The 20,545-nt window shown below is 34.1% G+C and overlaps 1 protein-coding gene across 2 annotated transcripts in view; it reads left to right on the top strand.

The window, feature by feature from the left end:
• The window catches only part of TMEM64 (transmembrane protein 64), a 37,469-nt gene extending 27,565 nt beyond the window's left edge, over positions 1 to 9,904 (top strand). Inside the window, exon 4 of one of the 2 annotated variants that reach the window (XM_074199981.1) lies at positions 5,765 to 9,904. In XM_074199981.1, the coding sequence (XP_074056082.1) occupies positions 5,765 to 5,959 (195 nt within the window). In that variant the 3' untranslated portion in view covers positions 5,960 to 9,904. The other variant, XM_074199982.1, reaches the window with a different exon arrangement.
• Positions 9,905 to 20,545: the final 10,641 nt, after the last annotated feature.

The following is a 20,545-nucleotide window of genomic DNA, read 5'->3' as shown; positions in this document are numbered from 1 at the left end:
TCTGTTGTTTCTGTTCTCTATATTAAACTCAGACTCAAAATATTTTATTTTGATGAACACAGCAAGATTTTTTTTTTCCAGGCTTCATAGCTCACCTGAAGATTTTGGTTATTAAGTAGTGTTAACTATTCCTGTTACCCTGATTTCAGTAAGTCATTTAACTCTGTTTGTCTCAGTTTATTCATTTATAAAATGAGCTAGGGAAGGAAATGCCAAACTATTCCAATATCTTTACCAAGAAAACCCCAAATGAGGGTCACAGAGTTGGATATATGACTGAAACAACTAAACAAATTATGATATACCAGAGTTTAATGGAAACAATTAAGAATACTGTTTTTGCTTTTATCTTAAAAAAAATCCCATAAGATAGGAATAGTGAAATCTTTATTATGATTATTCCTGGGTTTCTAATGATGTTATATAATTGTTAATAAAAATTTAAATTCCAAACCTCTGATTTATTATAGAATACTTATGAGTTTCTTGGTGTTGATGATAAGATGCTCTAGCAGTTAATTCTGTCAGAGTTCTTGATAGTGCATTAATGGACCTAAAAAAATAAGGAACTAATCCTTTTGTTTTCTTTTTAGTAGGAATATGCATTCAATTTCAAATTTAATTATTTAGATCTTATCTAATTTTTTATATTAAATAGTTGTTAATGAAGAAATAATTAAAGAACACATTTATATTATCCTCTACTTTTGTGATAACTTACTGAATGAAAGAGCAGTTTTTATAGAAAATTTCCTAATAAAGGAGCGGTAAGGGCAAGATTTAATGGAGGGCATAGTGGAGCTTTTTATTTTAGTACTTGCTTATACATTTTGTGACATAAAAATAGTGTTCAAAATTATCATTAATGTTTTAAACTCTGAAAGGTTTAAACAGTGAAGATAAGAGACCTTTTTTTCTTACACTCTATAATTGTAAATCCATTGAAATTACTTTGGATTATACAGTAGCCTGCTTAGACTATAGCTGCAATTTCCCTTCTGAGTTAATATTTTTCCTTAGTTTTCCTTCTGCTTTGCCTATGGAACCATCTTGTCAGATTTTTTCCAAAAGAGCCATAATTAAAACATTTGAGTACCACTCTATTTACTAAGAACCAACTGAAATGGTAGGCAGATGTCTCCTGACTAATGGAGGCTGGAGGGTTAGAAGGCATGGTGGGTGGAGTAAGAATGAGGAAGTAATGTTTAATCCTATAATCAAGAAACAATCTCCTGACTGATAGATTAGGGCGATTACTGACTACCTCCAATTGATTTCCCTGGGAAAGAGATCAGAGAAGAGATTTACTATTTACTTGAGATATAGAGAATGTTAAAAAAAACAAAGGCATTTTGAAGGGCTGTTAGTAGGTCCAGTCACTCCCTTCAAAGAACTGATGATTCCTTAGAGGGACTATATATGCACACACTCAAGCTACAGAAGTATAGTTTTACAGAGCAAAGTATTATACTGTGGATCAAACTGAGTACATGAATTCAGCCTATAAGTTTTGAGTCTTTCTCAAGATGATAAGGTTTATAAAGTAAGAGAAAGTGCTGGACAATTCAGGTAGTGGGAAAACATTTGAAAATAGTAGGAACATTTATAGTTCCTTAATTTTAGGGAGTGTGATTTGCTCCACTACAGTTCTGAATTTTTCCTTTCTTTTAAATCCCTGCAGGGATTCATAACTTTAAGTGTTCTGCTGTCCATGGGCAATCTGGTGAAGTCAATGGACTTCTTCTCAGAATAATGTTTTAACTGAATATAAAAATGGATAGGTTATGGAAGGCTTGATTGATCTTGTTCAACTCCCTCTTGATACAAATGAGGGATCAGGGCCAACAAGAAAAAGCAACTTGTTCGTAAGGGAAGCTGATAATTTTGTCAGAAATCAAGACATAATAAAATAATACCAAAAGAATGAAAAACTAGAAGAAAATATGAAATATCTCAGTGGAAAAACAACTGACCTGAAAAAGAGATCCAGTAAAGATAATACTAAAATTATTGAACTACCTGAAAGTCATTATTGATAAAAGAGCCTAGAAGTCATTTTCCAGGAAATTATCCAGGAGAACTGCCCTATTATCCTCGAAGCAGAGGGTAAAATAAAAATTGAAAGATTCCTACTCACCTTCTGAAATAGATCCCAAAATGAAAACTGCCAGGAATATAATATAGCCAAATTTCAAAACTCACTAGTCAAGGGGGAAAAAAATACAAGTGGTCAGAAAGAAACAATTCAAATATCCTGGAACTATAGTCAGGATTATACAAAATTTAGCAGATTCTACATTGAGAGCTTATAGGACTTGGAATATGATATCCCAGAAGTCACAAGAGCTTTTTAATATGTGATATATATATTATTCTTTAGGTGCATATAGTTATAAAATGTTTTTCAAGTTAAAAGTGCTCACATTGAACTGACAAATATGCTTTAAAATGAGTTTTTATTGATGTCTTTTGACTTTTGTATCCTCATAGTTTTCTTCAGCATCTTCCTCTTTCCACAGAATCATCCTATATAACAGTGTTTATTCAAGACAAAAGAGAAATATAAGCATAACTGCTCAATACAATGAAAAAATTCAATAATATGTGCAACATACAATACTCATTGACCTCCCTTATCTATGAAGTGGTGTGTTTGTTGGTAGTGTTCTCTCATGTCTTTTGAGTTATTCTTGATCTTTTTACTCTCATACATTGACTTCTGATACATTTTTTTGCATGTAGTTATTGATGTAATTGTGTATATTGCTTGAGTGTTCACCATGCTCTGTGTCAGTTCATAAATATCTTTTAACATGTTTCTCTGTCTTCTCTTAAGTCATTTTTTATGCATAGCAATTTATCCCTCATGTATCATAATTTGTTCAGATATTTCTCAATTGATGGGCATCTACTTTGTAATTCTTTGTGATCTCAAAAAAGTGCTACTTTTTTTTTTAAAGTGTAGATGAAGGAATTTCTCGTCGAGTTCCTTGAGGTTTGTCTGGTAATTGAATCTCTGAGTCAAAGTATGGGCTTTTCATTCAGTTTGCATAAATTGCTTTCCAAATTGGCTGTACCAATTCTCAGTTCCACTCACAGTGCATTAAATGAAATTATCATTCCCACAAACTTTTCAGCTGTGACTATTGCCATTGTTTGTCATTTTTGCCAATTTTCAAGGTGTGAAGTGAAAGCTCAGTTATTTTGATTTGCGCTTTCCTTATTCTCCCCCCCCCCCCCCCCCAAGCAGTGGGGTTAAGTGGCTTGCTCAAGGCCACACAGTTAGGTAATTATTAAGTAGCTGAGGCTGGATTTGAACTCAGGTGGTCCTGACTCCAGGGTCTGTGCTCTATCCACTTCAACACCTAGCTGCCCTTCATTTTCCTTATTCTTGATGATTTGGGGCATTCTTTCATGCGTTTGTTAATACTTGCAATTCTCGTTTTGAGAATTGTTCACATCCTTTGGCCACTTTCCTACTGAGGAATAGTGATTACATTATATATACATATACATATATACACACATTTGCAGGTGTGTGCAAACACATGCATATATGTATTTGTTATTTTATATGTCTTAGACACCAAACCCAGAGGCGTTTGATACAAAAGTTTTTTCCATTTGTCCTCTTATACTAAGTAGATTAAATCTGTGCAGAAGCTTTTCAGATAATTCACATAATTGGTTATCTCTTTTGTAATTTCCTTTATCTCTTATTTGTTTAAGAATATATCTACTTATAGCTCTGAGAGATATGATCTATTTCTTTAGTAATTTTTTAATACTATGATCTTCAATGTTGATAGTGTCCATGTAGAATGTATTGTGGAATATGCTATAGGGAATTATTCTAGGTCCAGTTTTTGCTAGACTACTTGCCAGTTTTCTCAGTAGTTTTTTTTTCATGTTTTTGCAGGGCAAATAGGATTAAGTGACTTGCCCAAGGCCACACAGCTAGGTAATTATTAAGTGACTGAGGCAGGATTTGAACTTAGGTACTCCTGACTCCAGGACCAGTGCTCTATCCACTGTGCCACCTAGCTGCCCTTCTCAGAAGTTTTTAGTCAAATAAAGGAATTCTTTGCTAAGTAATTTAGGTTTTCTACATTATTGAATACTAAGTTACTGAGTTTTGTTTCTCATTCTCCCTTCTCTAGTTTTTCCATTGATCCTTCCTCTATTTTTTCACTAATATTAGATCATTTTCATGAGTGCTGTGCTATTCCCTCTTTTCATCATTTTGCTCAATGTCTTGATCTTCTATTTTTCCAAATGAATTTTTAAAAATTATTTCATCAGGTTTTATAAAGTATCCCCTAGATAATTTTGGTGGAATGGCATTCAAAATATAAATTAACTTTGGTAGTATTTTTGTTACATTGACATAACTCAGCTATCAGCACTAAATAACCCTCTAGTTGTTTAAGTTGTCCTTTATTTCTTAAGGAATACTCAAAATTGAAGCTGTTGTGAAAATTCCCATCTGCTTTATAGATTTTGTAGTTAATCTGGAATGAAATTTTTCCTTCCTATTACTATTACTTCTTATTGGATTTTGAAATAATTGATTTTATGAGTCTTTATTTTGCAACTTACAAATGAAGATCTTATTTCTATTAGTATCTTTGCTGATTCCCCAGAATTTGCATCAGCAATAGGCATAGTTTTTAAAATTTATTTTTATTAAAGATATTATTTGAATTTTACAATTTTCCCCCAAATCTTATCCTCCCCCACAGAAAGCAATCTGTCAGTCTTTACTTTGTTTCCATGTTGCACATTGATCCAAATTGAGTGTGATAAGAGAGAAAATCATATCCTTAAGGAAGAGACAAGAAGTCTAAGAGGTAACAAGATCAGACTATAAGATATCTGTTTTTTTCTAAATTAAAGGGAATAGTCCTTTAACTTTGTTCAAACTCCACAGCTCTTTATCTGGATATAGATGGCACTCTCCTTTGCAGATAGCCCAAAATTGTTCCCTATTGTTGCACTGATGGAATGAGCGAGTCCTTCAAAGTTGAACATCACCCCCATGTTGCTGTCAGGGTGTACAGTGTTTTTCTGGTTTTGCTCATCTCACTCAGCATCAGTTCATGCAAATCCTTCCAGGCTTCCCTGAAATCCTTCACTAAGCCATTCTCCAATTGAAGGACATTTACTTAATAGGCATAGTTTTTAATCTCATCTTTACCTATCTTTATGTCTTTATCTCTTGTCTTACTGCTATTACTGTCATTTCATAACTATTTCAAACAAAAAGGGAAATGAGACATCCTTAATTTATTCCTGTATTTATTATAAAAGGCAGATGTTGTTATGATTTAAAAAAAGCTCCCAAAACAAATTGTTCCTTTGTGCCTGTACTTTGTAGGAATTTTAGTATAAATGAATATTGTACTTTATCAAAGATTTTTTTTTTTTGCTTCAATTGAGGTGATATGGTTTTGGTGTTTGGTTTTTAATAATTATGTTGATGATTTGGGGCATTCATGCCAAATGAACTTAAAGATATGTGTGAATTTTAATAATTCTTTATTTTCTAGAAATCAAATTAGAAAAGATAACTCATTTCATTAGCAAAACAACTTATTTCTACTATAACTCTCAGAAAGTTAGTGTATTATTTATGAAATAAATATATCTTTTTGATTATTTTATTTTGAAATTGTGTTATGGTTGAAAGATTGCTGGATTTGGGTTCCTCTGTACTGGGTTTGTGAATATGAACTCTTTAATGACAGGACCTTATTAATTGCAGGTCATTGCTGGCAAAATTCTTGCCAAAGTCCACCTTAATAGATTTATCGTTTGCCTGGAAGTTGGTCACCTCCCTGAGAACCAGTGTGGCTTCAGAAAGAGTGGAGAAGCAGTCAATGTGGTGTTTGCGCCTGACAACTCTAGAAAAAATGCCAGGAACAGAACAGAGATCTGTATACAACATGTATATATCTGACCAAAGCCTTTGGTACAATCAGTTGTGAGGACGTATGGAAAATTATGTAAAAATTTGGTTGTCCAAGAAGTTCATCAGTATTGTATGTCAGCTTCATTATGACATGCATGCCTGGGTTCTGTATAGCAGACTCTGCTCTTCTGCTTTCCCAGTCACCAGTGGAGTGAAACAAGACTATGTGTTTGCTCCATGCTTTTTAGCATGATGTTTTCAGCCACGTTATCAAATGCCTTCACTGAACATTCCAGATTGGTGTTGGTCTGTACAACCACAGTTGGATCCATTATAAAACACTTTAACGTAGTGATATACTTTTGCTTCTCTTTGAAAAGAAAGAATTACTTTAAAGTCACTCAACTTTTTTGTTTCTCAGTTTTTTAACATGTAAAAGGAAAGGATTGGATTAGATGACTTCTAAAGTTTCTTTCAACTTTAAATTTTTAGTTTGCTCTTGTGATTTCAACAGTAATTCTGTCTTCATTCCCTAGAAGTTAACAGTCTTCTCTAGTATTTTTGTTTTTATTCACTTATTAATTGCTTAGCAAAAATAAACATTTTATACTTTTAAAAAAATGAACAACACTACTGAATGCTGTTTAGCATTCTAGTCTTACTTTAAGGATTTTAGCAAATATTAAATATTAGTTCGATGATGGTGATGATGATGTTTGTCTTTATTCTTGAAGAAGACCATGACAAGCACATAAATTGGATTTGAGTGAGGGTATATTGTGCTAAGTCATCAGTCTCACTTTCTTAACTTCAGTGTAATCTGGGTTCAGTGATCAGATATGAATCAAGACACCTGATAGCCCTGGATGTGAGATGATCAAGATTAAGTAACTTGCCCAAGGTCACACAGTTTGCTCAGTGTCAAGTGTCTGAACCTGGATTTGAACTTGAGACCATATTCGAACTCCTGTCCTCCTGACTGCAAGGCTAGTACTCTATCTACTGTGCCACTTTCTGCCCCTAGGTTAGAGGGAGTGCAGAAAAATAAATAGTTGTATACTTCCCAGTTGGCATCAGTTGCTCCAAATGGCTTTTTGAAACTTTGTAGTCTGGTTCACATAATCTTGGTTAAGTTACAGATATGTTCTTACTTTTTATATTTCTATGGTTTTTGTATAAATTATGTTAGTTATGATGCGATGAATTAGAAGTATTTTAATGTTTCTATTTAAAAATAGAATATTTTACAACCCAAATTAAGTCAAATTAAATTTTACCATAGTCAAATTTTGTGTGCCTGAAATTTAAACATACATACATGCACACACAAAAATCTTGCTAGTGTTTGTCTTAGTGCTTAGTATGTTAGAAGTAAGGACCAAGGAGGATTCAGTATAGAATTTTAAATACTCTGTTAATCTCTTATAGAAAAGCAATTAAAACTAATTAAAGCCTATTGAGATTAAGAATATTGAAAAGTTTTATCCACAAAAGAAGGGATGTGAATTTTAAAATACAATTAGAAAATTAACTCAAGTTAAGGAACTATTATGGTTCTATTTTAATCATGAAGTGATGTCTATAGACATTTGATTTCAATCAGTATTAATTTTTTTTAAGTTTTATTTATGTTTTGATTTTATATTTTCATATTATTCTGATTATAAGTTTTCTTACAACTATTAACACAATGACCTTATCTTAAAATACATTCAACATTTCACATCTTTTGTTTTTTTAAAAACTAACAAATCTTGGGGCAGCTAGGTGGCATGGTGGATAGAGCACTGGCCCTGGCATCAGAAGGACCTGAATTCAAATCCAGCCTTATGCCGAATAATCACCTAATAATTAATAATTACCTAGCTGTGGGACCTTTGGCAAGTCACTTAATCCCATTGCCTTGAAGAAAACAACCCAAAAAACCAAAAACAACTAACAAATCTTTCTTTTCCTCTCATCCCACTTTCCCCACTTCATTGGGAAAAATACAGAAAAAGAAAGAAAGACATATTTCTTGTAATAAAAATGTGTAGTAAGGTAAAAGACATTCCCTTCATTACTATGTAAATATATATATATATGTATCATTTTCTATTCTAAATTCATAATATCTGTGCAATGCATAGCAAGTTTTATTGTCAGGACAGGAATCATGCATGGTCAATGTATTGATTATATTCCTTCAGCTTTTGAAATTTTTATAGTGTTATTTTGTAAATCAGTGTGGTTTGGCTCATTTTATTCCAAGTTCTCAATTATTCATATTTATAATGTTATAGAATAATTTTTTCTTCTGGTTCTGCTTACTTTATAGATCAGTTCATATACATCTTTATATTTTGCAGCAATTGTTACTAATAGTTTTTTTTTCCTTAGGACTTTAAGAATACCAATTCCTCTACTATATTGTAACATCTTTGAGAGAAAGAACTGTATTTTTATTTATCTTGGTCTCTTCCTTGACACCCAGTTGACACCCAGTATAAGAATAAATATTTTAAATAAAGCCTTTTTTGATAAAAAATATACAGTTTATTTAAATTTGTTCAATATTTGATAACATAACTATTTTCCCAATTAGAAACAATATGAGTAGGTCTGATTAGATTATTCTGGAACAAGGCTTAAATATCACTGCCAGAGATCTCACTGGGGAAGAAGCCCTGTCATGCAGGGAACTGATTCAGTGTTCCAAAATGCTTACAATTGAATTCCCTCATCCTTGAATTATTGGACATGACATAATCATTATTCTACTCCATTGGAATATTACTTTTATGGTGCTCTAGAAGTATACTGTAGACATATTAAGACACTATGGTTCATATAAAATGATTTATCACATTCCTAGGCAAAAATTTTGATGATTATTTAAAAAAATCATGTCATCCATAAATCTGTACTTCAGTAGATTACGAAAGACATTTCTTTCTATTAATAATGACCCAGTCTATTTTAAAGCAAGAAAACAAAAGAAAATTTTATCAGAGATCAAGCTGCCTGTGCTATGTTAATAAATGTTGAGAAGTGCAGGATCAATTTACCTGGCATAGAATGATATTAATCAAATGGAATGTGAATTGAATGTACCTAGTTGTTATTTCTTTTCATCTCCTCAAACCCTTAACACTCTACTCTTTTAATTTCTGTGTCCTTATATAAGTTTTCTTCTGTTTTAATGTACTCTTCATATTTCTCCATTTTCTGCTATTGGCCTCTCCCTAACCTTTCCTCCCCCCAAAATCAGCTGAACATGAAATTACCTAATTGTACATTGAACTAACTTTCCCTTCCTCTTTTCCCTTTTCTGTGCTTTAGATTCTGTACTCTAGTTTGCTCTTAAAAGCAGTTCTGCATTGTATATATTTTTTTAGAAATTAAGGTTGCTTAGTGACCAGGAATTTGCAGAATTAATTCTCTTCCTGTTTATGAAAATTAGGAAAATATTTGCCCTTCTCTCCTGGAGTACTGTCATTCTAAACAAATTTTCAAACATGCTGATAATCACCTAACAATTGTATACTTTTTTAGTAAGTTGGGAATATAACTCATTTAGGTCTAGTGCCTCAAACTCATCAGTGCAAAGTATGGTATCATGGAAAGGCTCCTTTTGTAATCATTCAAGATATACTTAGCATGTCCAAACCTGTTTTTCAGATTACTTAACTTGTCTGAGCCTGTTTGTTTTCATTTGTGATATAGACACAGTAATACTTCAAATACCTACTAATCTGGATAAGGATGAACTCATGTGTATAACTGAACTTTACAACTATATAATTGCATCTCTCTCCACTTTCAATATTCAACTCAACCCAATACTGATTGTGAAGTAAGAACAGCAGAAATCTTCCTTTTCTAACAATTCCTTAAGGTGGAGGATGTGACTATAATACTACAGGGGAAACATTATTCAATACTTCCCTGCTCTGGACAAAGAATAATCCTCCATTTCTGGTAATCAGTTGTCCATAATAAAGGGGAATGGGAGGGTTGGGAAAGAAGAGAGACAGAGACAAAGAAAAACGAGAGAGAGAGTGAAATACTACTTTTCTTTTAAAGAAAAAAAGGGGGAAAAGAAAAACTACCTCTTAAGAGGTAAAACCCTTTCATTAGAAGGAAAAAGATAGGGGCAGCTAGGTGGTGCAGTGGATAGAGCACTGGCCCTGGAGTCAGGAGTACTTGAGTTCAAATCCAGCCTTAGACACTTAATGATGACCTAGTTGTGTGGCCTTGGGCAAGCCACTTAACCCCATTGCCTTGCAAAAACCTATTTGAAAAAATGGAAAAAGATATTGCCTCTTTTTAAAAGAAAAAAATCATTACAAAATGACCTTGACAAGTATAGAACTCCTTATCCTCTTTCAGTGAAATGCTTGGTAACTATGACATCTTAAGATACTGAAAACGCAGAGGAAAGGACATTTTTAACCGCCCCCCCCCCCCCCCAAGAAGTTGATGTAGAATTGTGTACAAATTTTCTTCCCTATAGGATTATCTTGAGTCACTGACACTGTCAAGTAGTTGCCAACTTCAATTTAAGGATTGCTTTTTTGGAGAATGTTGTTAAAAATAGAAGTCTTTTGAAAATTCCATGTAGTGCATGTTTGAGAAGCTTTTTGCTGAATATGACTGGCTAGAGAAAAGGTCTTTAGTTTTTATTTTTTGGAGAGGGAAAAAAATTAAAACAACAGAAGCATTTGGTTAGCATTTTTAGTGTACCGGCCCAATTAGGACATTGTAAATCCTATTAAAATTAGACATTTTGAGAATCATGGACAACATTTTTAGTACTAATATTTACAACCTTATTAGTACTGTTAAAATGTATTCATTAAATAAAGATGCAATTTGGAAAGTTGTTTTTGTATTTTGAAGGAGGGGGGAAGGGAGAAAGGGACCAGGTATGTATTAAGTGCCCACTGTGTACCAAGCAATATACTAAGTCTTTATTGGCTCATTTTATGTCATTTAATGGGCATCTAGCTGCTCAGGTCAAAGATATCAGTAAGGGAGAAAAAAATAATTTTGCATATTGGATACAGTACTCATCTTTGAATTTAGAACTACCAGATTTCTAAAGGGCCAAGGGAGAGAGGATGAAAAGGAACGGAAGAAGGTGAGAGGAAAGGGAGGAAAGGAATTTTTTTTAAATCCCACTATCACATTGACTTCACAAAACTCTTATGAGCCTCAAATGCAATCATGTAAGCAAAGTTTTTTTGTTAATGTTTAAGTGCTATATAAATGTTAGATGAACTGAGCAAAAAAACGGTCATTATACAAGGGAAAAATTTGCCCCCAAAGCAATAGTTATGGTTTTAGAAATCTAGATATTTCAGTAGTGTCCCTACATACAGAGCATTATTGAAAATCAATACCTTTTAATCTGCTTTGAGTGATGTAGGAAAAAAATGGGAAATAATTTAATTGAAATTTTATTTTTCAAGATATATGTTATGAAAGTTTTTTGATATTCATCCATATGCATATTTTTAAAGTTACATAATTATCTTTCACCCTCCCACCACCACCCTCCCCTCAGTAGTGAACAGTCAGGTGATTATTGTACATGAACATTTGTGTTAAACATATTTACAGATTAGTCATTTTCAGTATGAAGAATGAGGATTAAGGGAAAAGAATGAAAACCATGGGATAGGAAAGAAAGAGAAATTTTTTTAAAAGTGAATGTAGTATTCATCAAATTCTGAAGGGTTTTTTTTTTTTTGGTTTGGTTTTTGTTTTTCTTCCTCTGGATGGGGATAGCATTGTCCATAGCCAGTCGAATAGCATTGTCCTAGCTCTCTGAACTGCAGAGAGGAGCTTTATTCATCAAGACTGATCAACTCACAATGTTGTTATGTATTCAATGTTCTCTTGGTTCTGCTCCTTTCACTTAGCATCAGTTCCTGTAATTCCTTCCATGCTTCTCTAGAGTCTGACCCCCAAAATGGAAATGGTGTATAAAAATTTCTATAAGTAGTTCATATATATATATATATATGTATATATATATATAAACTATATAACTATAACTATCAGTGACAGTGGAAACCATCATATCTGAGTTCTTAACATCTTAGTCGTTGGTATGTGCTTATAACTAGTAGTAGAAATGACTCTAGAGAAAAAAAGGAGAGGAGAAAAATCTAGAATCAAGTATATTTAGAAGGCATCTGTACTGAAGGTGACAACATTTTGAAGGTATTGAAGTATCAATTTTCTCAAAGAGAAATATTACCAATGCATGGAGAAAAAACTTTAATGTTATTTACAAACTAACAAAAATGAGAATAGCAATAACTTTTGACTCTTGTTCATGTGCTCTTATTCTTACAAAATTCTTATTAAAATAATCTACAGATGCATCAGAAGCATGAGAAAGTGGAAGGAGGAGAAGGAAAACAAGCTGTCATAAACACTATACTATAAAATGAGACATTTAGTTCCACATAGTTGACTGAAAATTTCAAGGAATGCAAGCTACCCCTTCCCCTTTATTTATCAGGCCAATAAAAAAAAGACTTGATTTGATCCCCCCCCCCCCCCCGCCATGGTTTGAGAACCTTTGGAATAACTTTTTTGATTGAAAACCTTATATAGGGGTGGCTAGGTGGCGTAGTGAATAAAGCACCGGCCCTGGAGTCAGGAGTACCTGGGTTCAAATCCAGTCTCAGACACTTAATAATTACCTAGCTGTGTGGCCTTGGGCAAGCTACTTAACCCCATTTGCCTTGCAAAAACCTAAAAAAAAAAAACCTAAAAAAAAGAAACCTTATATAAATGATTTATCAAATATTTGAGGCAGACACTTTGAGTAGACATTGAACTCGACCCAGTACTGAATAGGAGAGTATGCTAGATGTTTGTAAATGGGGGCAAGTAGGTGACCCAGGTGGATAGTGCCCTAGACCTGAAGTCAGGAAGATCTGAGTTCAGATGTGGCATAATGCACTCAGCAGCACGATGCTGAGAAAGTCACTTTAACTCTGCCTCATATTCTTCTCTAAAATGAGCTGGCAAAGGAATTGGCAAATCACTCTAGTATCTTTGCTAGGAAAACCCTAAATGGGGTCACAAATAATCAAAATCAACTGAAAATTGTGCTATTGTAGCATAAGATGCTATCTTAAAGATTCTCCTCCAACAAAGATATGCAATACAAATGCCAAAATCATACAAGATTACCTGAAATTTGCAACAGGAAATTTCATTTGACAACCCACTGTTAATCTCCAGTTAGGCATGATGATGATGTGTGCTTGCCAAATGTTTTTCATTAACTGAGATGATGCTTGTTACAGAGTTCCTGCCAGAAAGATTTCTCCATCCTTAGATACTCTTGTTTGTAGACACTTTTCTGTTTACAAACAGCCCTGTACGAGTTCAGAACTTCCTGAGTGATGATCATTCAAAAGAATTCAGCCTAACTAGCCACACTGGAAATATCACAGGGGCACAAAGCATGCCAACTATTTAGATCATAAGTCATGCATGAATCAATCCTATAAGCTAAAATACTTCTTATATTTAAAAAAATATAACTAAAATTTACCTAATTTTTAAAAAATGTTATTGTAGTTTTTAAAAATGTAAAAACCATTTTTAGCTATCAGGCCAGTACAAAAAAGACTTGATTTGCCCCCCAGGCCATAGTTTGAGAATCTTTGGACTAAGTATTTTGATTGAAAACCTGATATAAATGATTTGCCAAATATTTGAGGCAGATACTATGAGTACACGTTGAATTTGACTCAGTATTGAATAGGAGAGTAAGCTAGATTATATGAAAAATCATATGGTGTTTTAAGTTACTCCAAGCTTTTTTCCTTAAGGGAGAAAAGATCAATCTTTTTAAACGTGGCATTCTTCCATTATTGTTGTTTGGTAATGAGTTATAGAATACTAGTCTCCAAAGGATTGATTTGAACATAACCTGTGGGGTAATCATAAGGTATGTGGTAGTCATGTGTACGCTTTGACACATCTAACTAGCAAAATAATTGCTTGGAAAGAGATAAAAGTTGTTGTCCAAGAGATGAATAACCAAGGGTGTGCTGGAATCATCTTAAATTGGCTCGTGAAATGATTATTTTTGTAGTATAATACTTCAGAAAAATGAAAATCCCTAATAATAAAGGCTTAGTTTTATGGCTTTGTTAATTTTCTATTCTTAATAAATGTTGAAGAATGAAGAAAATGTTAATGATACAGATTAAAATTAAAAGTATATATATGCATACATATTTTTTCAGGAAACGTATATATTTTTATATATATATATATGTATATATATATATATATATATATATATATATATATATATATATATATATATATATATTTCCAGGAAAGCCAGCTATTACATATTTACCAGCATACCTAGTTTTGTGTGCAGCAACCCAGAAGGTGGGCTTTTCAAACAGCTTGTGTGAAGGATGGGAGAACTATGTCCCATTAGCATTAGGCAATATTCAGAGAGCAAAGGGAAGATCCTATCATGTTGAATGGACCTTCTGTGGAAGATTGATGAAAACGTATAAACAAGATTCACATAATCAGCCAGCATAAATCTGTATTACTAAAAGGATTACCCACTTTGATGAAATCAGATCATTTGAAGTATTCAAGAGTAGTTTGTCAGCTTGTATATGTGTACATAAAAACTTTTGACCCCTAAATTGGACTATAAATGTGATTATATGATGATGTGGCCATCGGATAATGTTTTAGGGATATTCTTCATTATAATCTTCATGGAGTTAATATATTGTAGCAAACTGAAGTTTATTTTTAAAATTATGGATGAATCCAGGTGGGGTGAGTTTTTTCATTTTTCATTTGTATAAGTAAGTAGTTTTATTCCTCATACACGCTTTGGGAATTATCTCTTCATATTATATACACTGTTGCCCTTGGGTCTAATTAGGAACTTCCTAAGTTGCATAAACAGGTAACTATTTACCTCATTACATTGAAAGAGGTTGATATCTTCTCTTTTTAATTAGTTGGTGACTTAATCGCTGATAGAAAGTTTTCTTAAGTCAATATTAAGCTCTGGATTTTCATAATCCTTGCACAAAACTTTTAACTTTTTTTCACTGGTCTCTATCTGCAGAGAAGTTAGCTGGTTGATTTTGTATAATCTCTAGGCATTTTTGGCTATAACCCAAGTTGAATAAAATGTCATAGTTGACATTCTTGAGATAGAACAGTTTAACATTCTGTTCTGAGTTTATTGGAGGCTTTGTGTGTGAATGCTTGAGGAGCAGTTGGCACTTTGTTCATTGCACAGCAGGTTGATCAAGGAGAAAGCAAGGTTAAGTAGCTGCATAAGCTGCTTCTTGTGGACTGCCGTAGACAATTTTTGTGACATTGTGTAGAATGAGTTTCCTAAACATTATAATATCGGTGCCCAGGAAGTATGGACGTTGAAGAATCTGTACTGGCAGGTTATGGGTTTTGCTTTTCTGCTGGAAGTTTCATAAGTCTTTTGCAAATGCTGTATCTTCTTTGTGATATAAGAGGTGAAAAGGTCTGAAGAATATCTCTATCCTGAAGCCTATTAGAAAGAATGAGGTGTTCCTAGGGAAGATAGTTGTAATAATACCTTATGCTCCTGAACAAAAACTAGAAGAAAATTATAATAACATGCTATTTTAACATGGAGGTAAATCATGACAAATTGGTAAATTGGTACTCATAATTCTAATGCAACAATGAATGACCATTATACTGTGTTTAAAGAAATAGATAACAGAGAAAAGGGAATAGTATATGACTTTCAAACCTGATAGCATGGAGAAGAATATTTAAATGGGCATTAAAAAAAGAAACTATAGTGATTTGAGTACCAGATCTAGAGACAGGACAACTAAGTGGTACAGTGGATAGAGCACTGGCCTTGGAGTCAGGAGGACTGGAGTTTGAATTTGGCCTCAAACATTTGAGACTTACTGTGTAACCTTGGGAAAGTCAGTTAACCCTGATTGCCTTGCCTCCAGGGCTGTGTCAGTCATCCTGATTCATTTCTGACCTCTAGACCCAGATGGTTCCAAATGAGAAAGTGAGGCTGGTGACTTAGCACAACATACCCTCACTCAAATCCAATTCATGTGCTTGTTGTGGCATCCTCTCCCTGATTTCATGGTTTTCTTGGAGAATGAAGGACAAAAAACCCATCACATCAACAGATCTAGAGTCAGAAGGTATAGGTTCATTTTCCTTGAGTAATTCACTTTAAACTCTCAGAGTGTATTCATTCTTCCAATGTAAAGAGGAGATAAAATTACTTGATTCAGAATATGAAGCTGGGTCTTCTGACTCCAAATCCATTCCTTGTTAAGTACAGTCTCAGTATAAATCTTAACTATGTAATTTTTTAAGGATCACATTTCATCTACTACATATGGAGTAATTGCTATACTTGGAGTCAGAAAGATTTAGGTTCTAATTTTGCTTCAAAAACTGACCATATTGACCCTGCCCAAGTCATTTAACTTTTTTGTCTTAGTTTCCTCATCTGTAAAATAAGAGTCTTGAACCTGATGTTATCTAAAAGTGACTTCTGGTTCTAACTCTAGGATCCTTTCAATCTGTATACGCAGAGTGAGAATGCTGTTGAATATGCAAAAAACTTGTAATATATCTTAATATTGTTTTCAGTGAGGTTAAGAGCCTCTGACCAAACACATAAAATCCTGAGTCTCAATTCCTTTAAAGTTTTATATTGTTTAGTCATATGTGCTTTCTACAAGGGAAACACCAAACCATCATAAATAAGATCCAGTTCAAATTACAGATGAGGCAAACAGAGTAAAAGTGAATTGCTCAGGGTCATTCAGCTAGTAAGTATCTGAGGCTGGATTTGAACTCAGGAAGATGAAGCTATCCACTATATCACCTATAACAATTCACAATATTTAATAATGATACTGCTCTAATTAGTTTTCCTGCCTAAAATATTTACCTACTTCAATACAACCTACAAATTGCTGCAAAGATGATTCTCCTTAACTGCAGAGCCAGATCAGATTCCTCCCCTACTTATAAAACTCTAGTAGGTTCTTATGACCAAGGAAGAGATAGAGAACATCATTAAAAACAAACTAGACAATTTTGATTACATTAAATTAAAAAGTTTTGTCACAGACAAAACCACTGTAACGAAGATCAAAAGAAATGTAGTAAATTGGGAAACCATTTTTTACAGCTAGTATTTCTGACAAAGGACTCATTTCTAAAATATACAGAGAACTGAGTCAAATTTTTAAAAAGACAAGCCATTCCCCAATTAGCAAATGGCCAAAGGATATGCAAAGACAATTTACAGATAAAGAAATCATAGCAATCCATAGTCATATGAAAAATTGCTCTAAATCACTAATTATTAGAGAAATGCAAATTAAGGCATCTCTGAGGGGTACTACCCCACGCCCCTCAGACTGGCCAATATGACCAGAAAAGGATAATGATCGAAGTTGGAAGGGATGTGGGAAATCTGGGATACTAATACATTGTTGGTGGAGCTGTGAACTCATCCAACCTTTCCTGAGAGCAATTGTGCCCCAAAGGCAACAAAAATGTACATACCCTTTGATCCAGCAATACCACTACTGGGTCTATTCCCTGAAGAGATAATGAAAAAGGGTAAAAATATCACTTGTACAAAAATATTCATAGGATACACCACAGTTGTGGTGGCAAAGAATTGGAAATTAAGTGACTGTCCTTCACTTGGGGGGGAATAGCTTAACAAACTGTGGTATATGTATGTGATGGAACACTATTGTTCTGTTAGAAACCAGGAAGGAATGGGAATTCAGAGAATCCTGGAAGGATTTGTATGAACTGATGCTGAGCAAGATGAGAAGAACATTGAAGCAACACCCTAACAACAACAGGGGGGTGATGATCAACCTTAATGGATTTGCTCATTCCAACAGTGCAACAATCAGGCACAATTTTAGGTTATTTGTGATGGAGAATGCCATCTATACTTTATGTTTCTTCCTTAAGGATATGATTTCTGTGTCATCACATTCAACTTAGATCAATGTATACCATGGAAATAATGTAAAGACTAACAGACTACCTTCTGTGGGGGGTGGGGAGAGGGAAACAAAAATAGGGGAAAAAATGTAGAATTCAGAATGAAATCTTTAAAAAAAATTTTGTCTATAGAGTTTTTATTTTTTATTTATACATTACTAAAATAGTCTTGTTTAAGAGTAAATATAATCCCCCCTCCCCCACAAAAATATATAATCTCATGAGACATAAAGTAAAATAAAGAGAAAAAAACCATGTTTTAGTCTGTGTTCTAATACCATCAGATCTGTCTTGGGTGGATCACTTTCTTTATCATAAGTCCATCAGAGAAGTTACTTCCATATTTTTCCACAGTTGCTGTTGCTGATTGTAATTCTCTCCATCCATTCCTCCCTACTACCATATATTATATTTTCTCTGTCCCTCTTCAAAAATGTTCTGTGGGACAGCCCAGTGGAGTAGGGGACAGAGTACATGCCCTGAGGTCAAGAGGCCCCAAGCCTGCATCCCACCCCAGAGAACCAGCAACCATTCGACTTCTTGGTCCCAGACAGGTCACCCAATCCCAACACCTTGCAAAAAAGTAAAAAAGAAAATGTGTTATACCTGACTATCCTCTCTTACGATCTACACTCTCCTCTATCACCTACATCCCCCCCTCCTCTCCCCCGTCCCCCTTCTCTCCTTTTTCTTCTAGATGTCTATACTCTATTGAGTGTGTGTATGCTGTATCCTCTCTGAGCCATTTCCGATGAGAATGAAGACTCCTTCATTCCGCCTTGCCTTCCCCACTTCCAAACCATTGCAAAAGCTACATGAAATATCTTTTATATGAAGTATCTTAGCATATTCTCTTACTCCCAGTGCATTTCCCTTTTCATCCATTGACTCCATTTTTACAATATATTACATCATCAAATTCAGCTTTCTCCTTTGCCTCATCTATGAAAGCTCCTACCTGCTCTATTAAATGAGAAGGTTTATATGAGTATTTTTTAGTATCATCTTTCCATGAAGGAATGCATGCAGTTCATCATCATTAAATCCCTCATAATTGGGGCGGCTAGGTGGCGCAGTGGATAGAGTACCGCCCTGAAGTCAGGAGTACCTGAGTTCAAATCTGTCCTCAGACACTTAATAATTACCTAACTGTGTGGCCTTGGGCAAGCCACTTAACCCCATTTGCCTTGCAAAAACCTAAAAAAAAAATCCCTCATAATTTACCCTTCTCCATTCTGTGCTTCACCTGAATCCTGTACTTGAAAGTTAAGCTTTCTGTTCAGCTCTTGTCGTTTCAACAGGAATATTTGAAATTCCCCTGGTTCATTGAAAGTCCATCCTTTCCCCTGAAAGAGGATGTTCAGTTTTGCTGGGTAGTTGACTCTCAGTTGTATTCCAAGCCCTTTTGCCTTCCAGAAGATTATATTCTAAATCCTATGAGCATTTAATGTAGTTGCTGCTGAGTCCTGTGAGATCCTGACTGCAGCTCCACAATATTTGAATTGTGTCCTTCTGGCTGCTTGTAATATTTTCTCTTTGACTTGGGAATTCTGGAACTTGGCTATAATATTCCTGGGTTGGTTTTTTTTTTTTTTTTTGGATCTTTCTGAGGGAGATCAGTGAATTCTCTCAGTTTCTATTTTGCCCTCTGCTTCTAGGATATCAGGACTATTTTCCTGTAGAAATTCTTTAAAAATGATGTCAAGGCTCTTTTCCTGATCATGACTTTCAGGTATCCAAATAATTTTTAAATTATCTTTCCTGAATTTTGTTTTCCAGATCAGTTGTTTTTTCAATGAGATATTTCGCATTTTCTTCTAATTTTTCATTCTTTTGGTGTTGAATTATTGTGTCTTGATTTCTTGCAAAGTTTTCATCTTCCTTTAACTCCATTCTACATCTGAAGGATTTGTTTTCCTCAGAGATCTTTCTTATCTCTGTGTGGGATAAAAATCCACTTAAAAAATGTAGAACCTCCTATGAACAAAAAAGAAAATTTATTTTGGCATTTCTCAAGAAAAGGGCACACTTCAAGTCTCACAAAGGTGGTGAAGATCAAGCAGCTACCCTGAATTGACAGTCAAGCAAGATTATATGACCTAACATGATCCCCTTCTCCTTCCTATCATGCCTCTCTGTCAACTCATTCGTTAGTCTTCAGAGTTACATTATACTTGTGAAAATCTACCCCAGCAACAAAGAAAAGAATGAAAGGTTTTCATAAAATATCACCTCAACATCCAGATGGTGGGAATAACCTTCATGATTATAACTTTTATTGAAGTAACAGTCTACTTATCATCAAACAAGAGGAGTCTTATAAGCTTTGTTGGAATGCAAGGTTTTTCTCATAGGAACAGTCTACTGTTCTTTCAGTTAAAGATAGTTTTATCATCAAATAGGTGACTAACTAAGAATGCAAAGTCTCTCTGGAAATACTACACTGTTTCTTCCCGTAACAGAATCGGGAGGGTGCCTGGCTTGGAGTGCAAGATCTCTCCCTCTTTCTTCTAAGAATAATCTAAGAGTAATACTCTGTCTTTGTTTTAGTGATTTTGGGCCCTGAGAGGACTTCAC

The sequence above is a fragment of the Macrotis lagotis genome, chromosome X (genome assembly GCF_037893015.1).
Source record: "Macrotis lagotis isolate mMagLag1 chromosome X, bilby.v1.9.chrom.fasta, whole genome shotgun sequence".
Classification (NCBI taxonomy): Eukaryota; Metazoa; Chordata; class Mammalia; order Peramelemorphia; family Peramelidae; genus Macrotis; species Macrotis lagotis.
The sequence above is the reverse complement of the archived record's forward strand: the minus strand, read 5'-3'. Positions and strand labels throughout refer to the sequence as shown.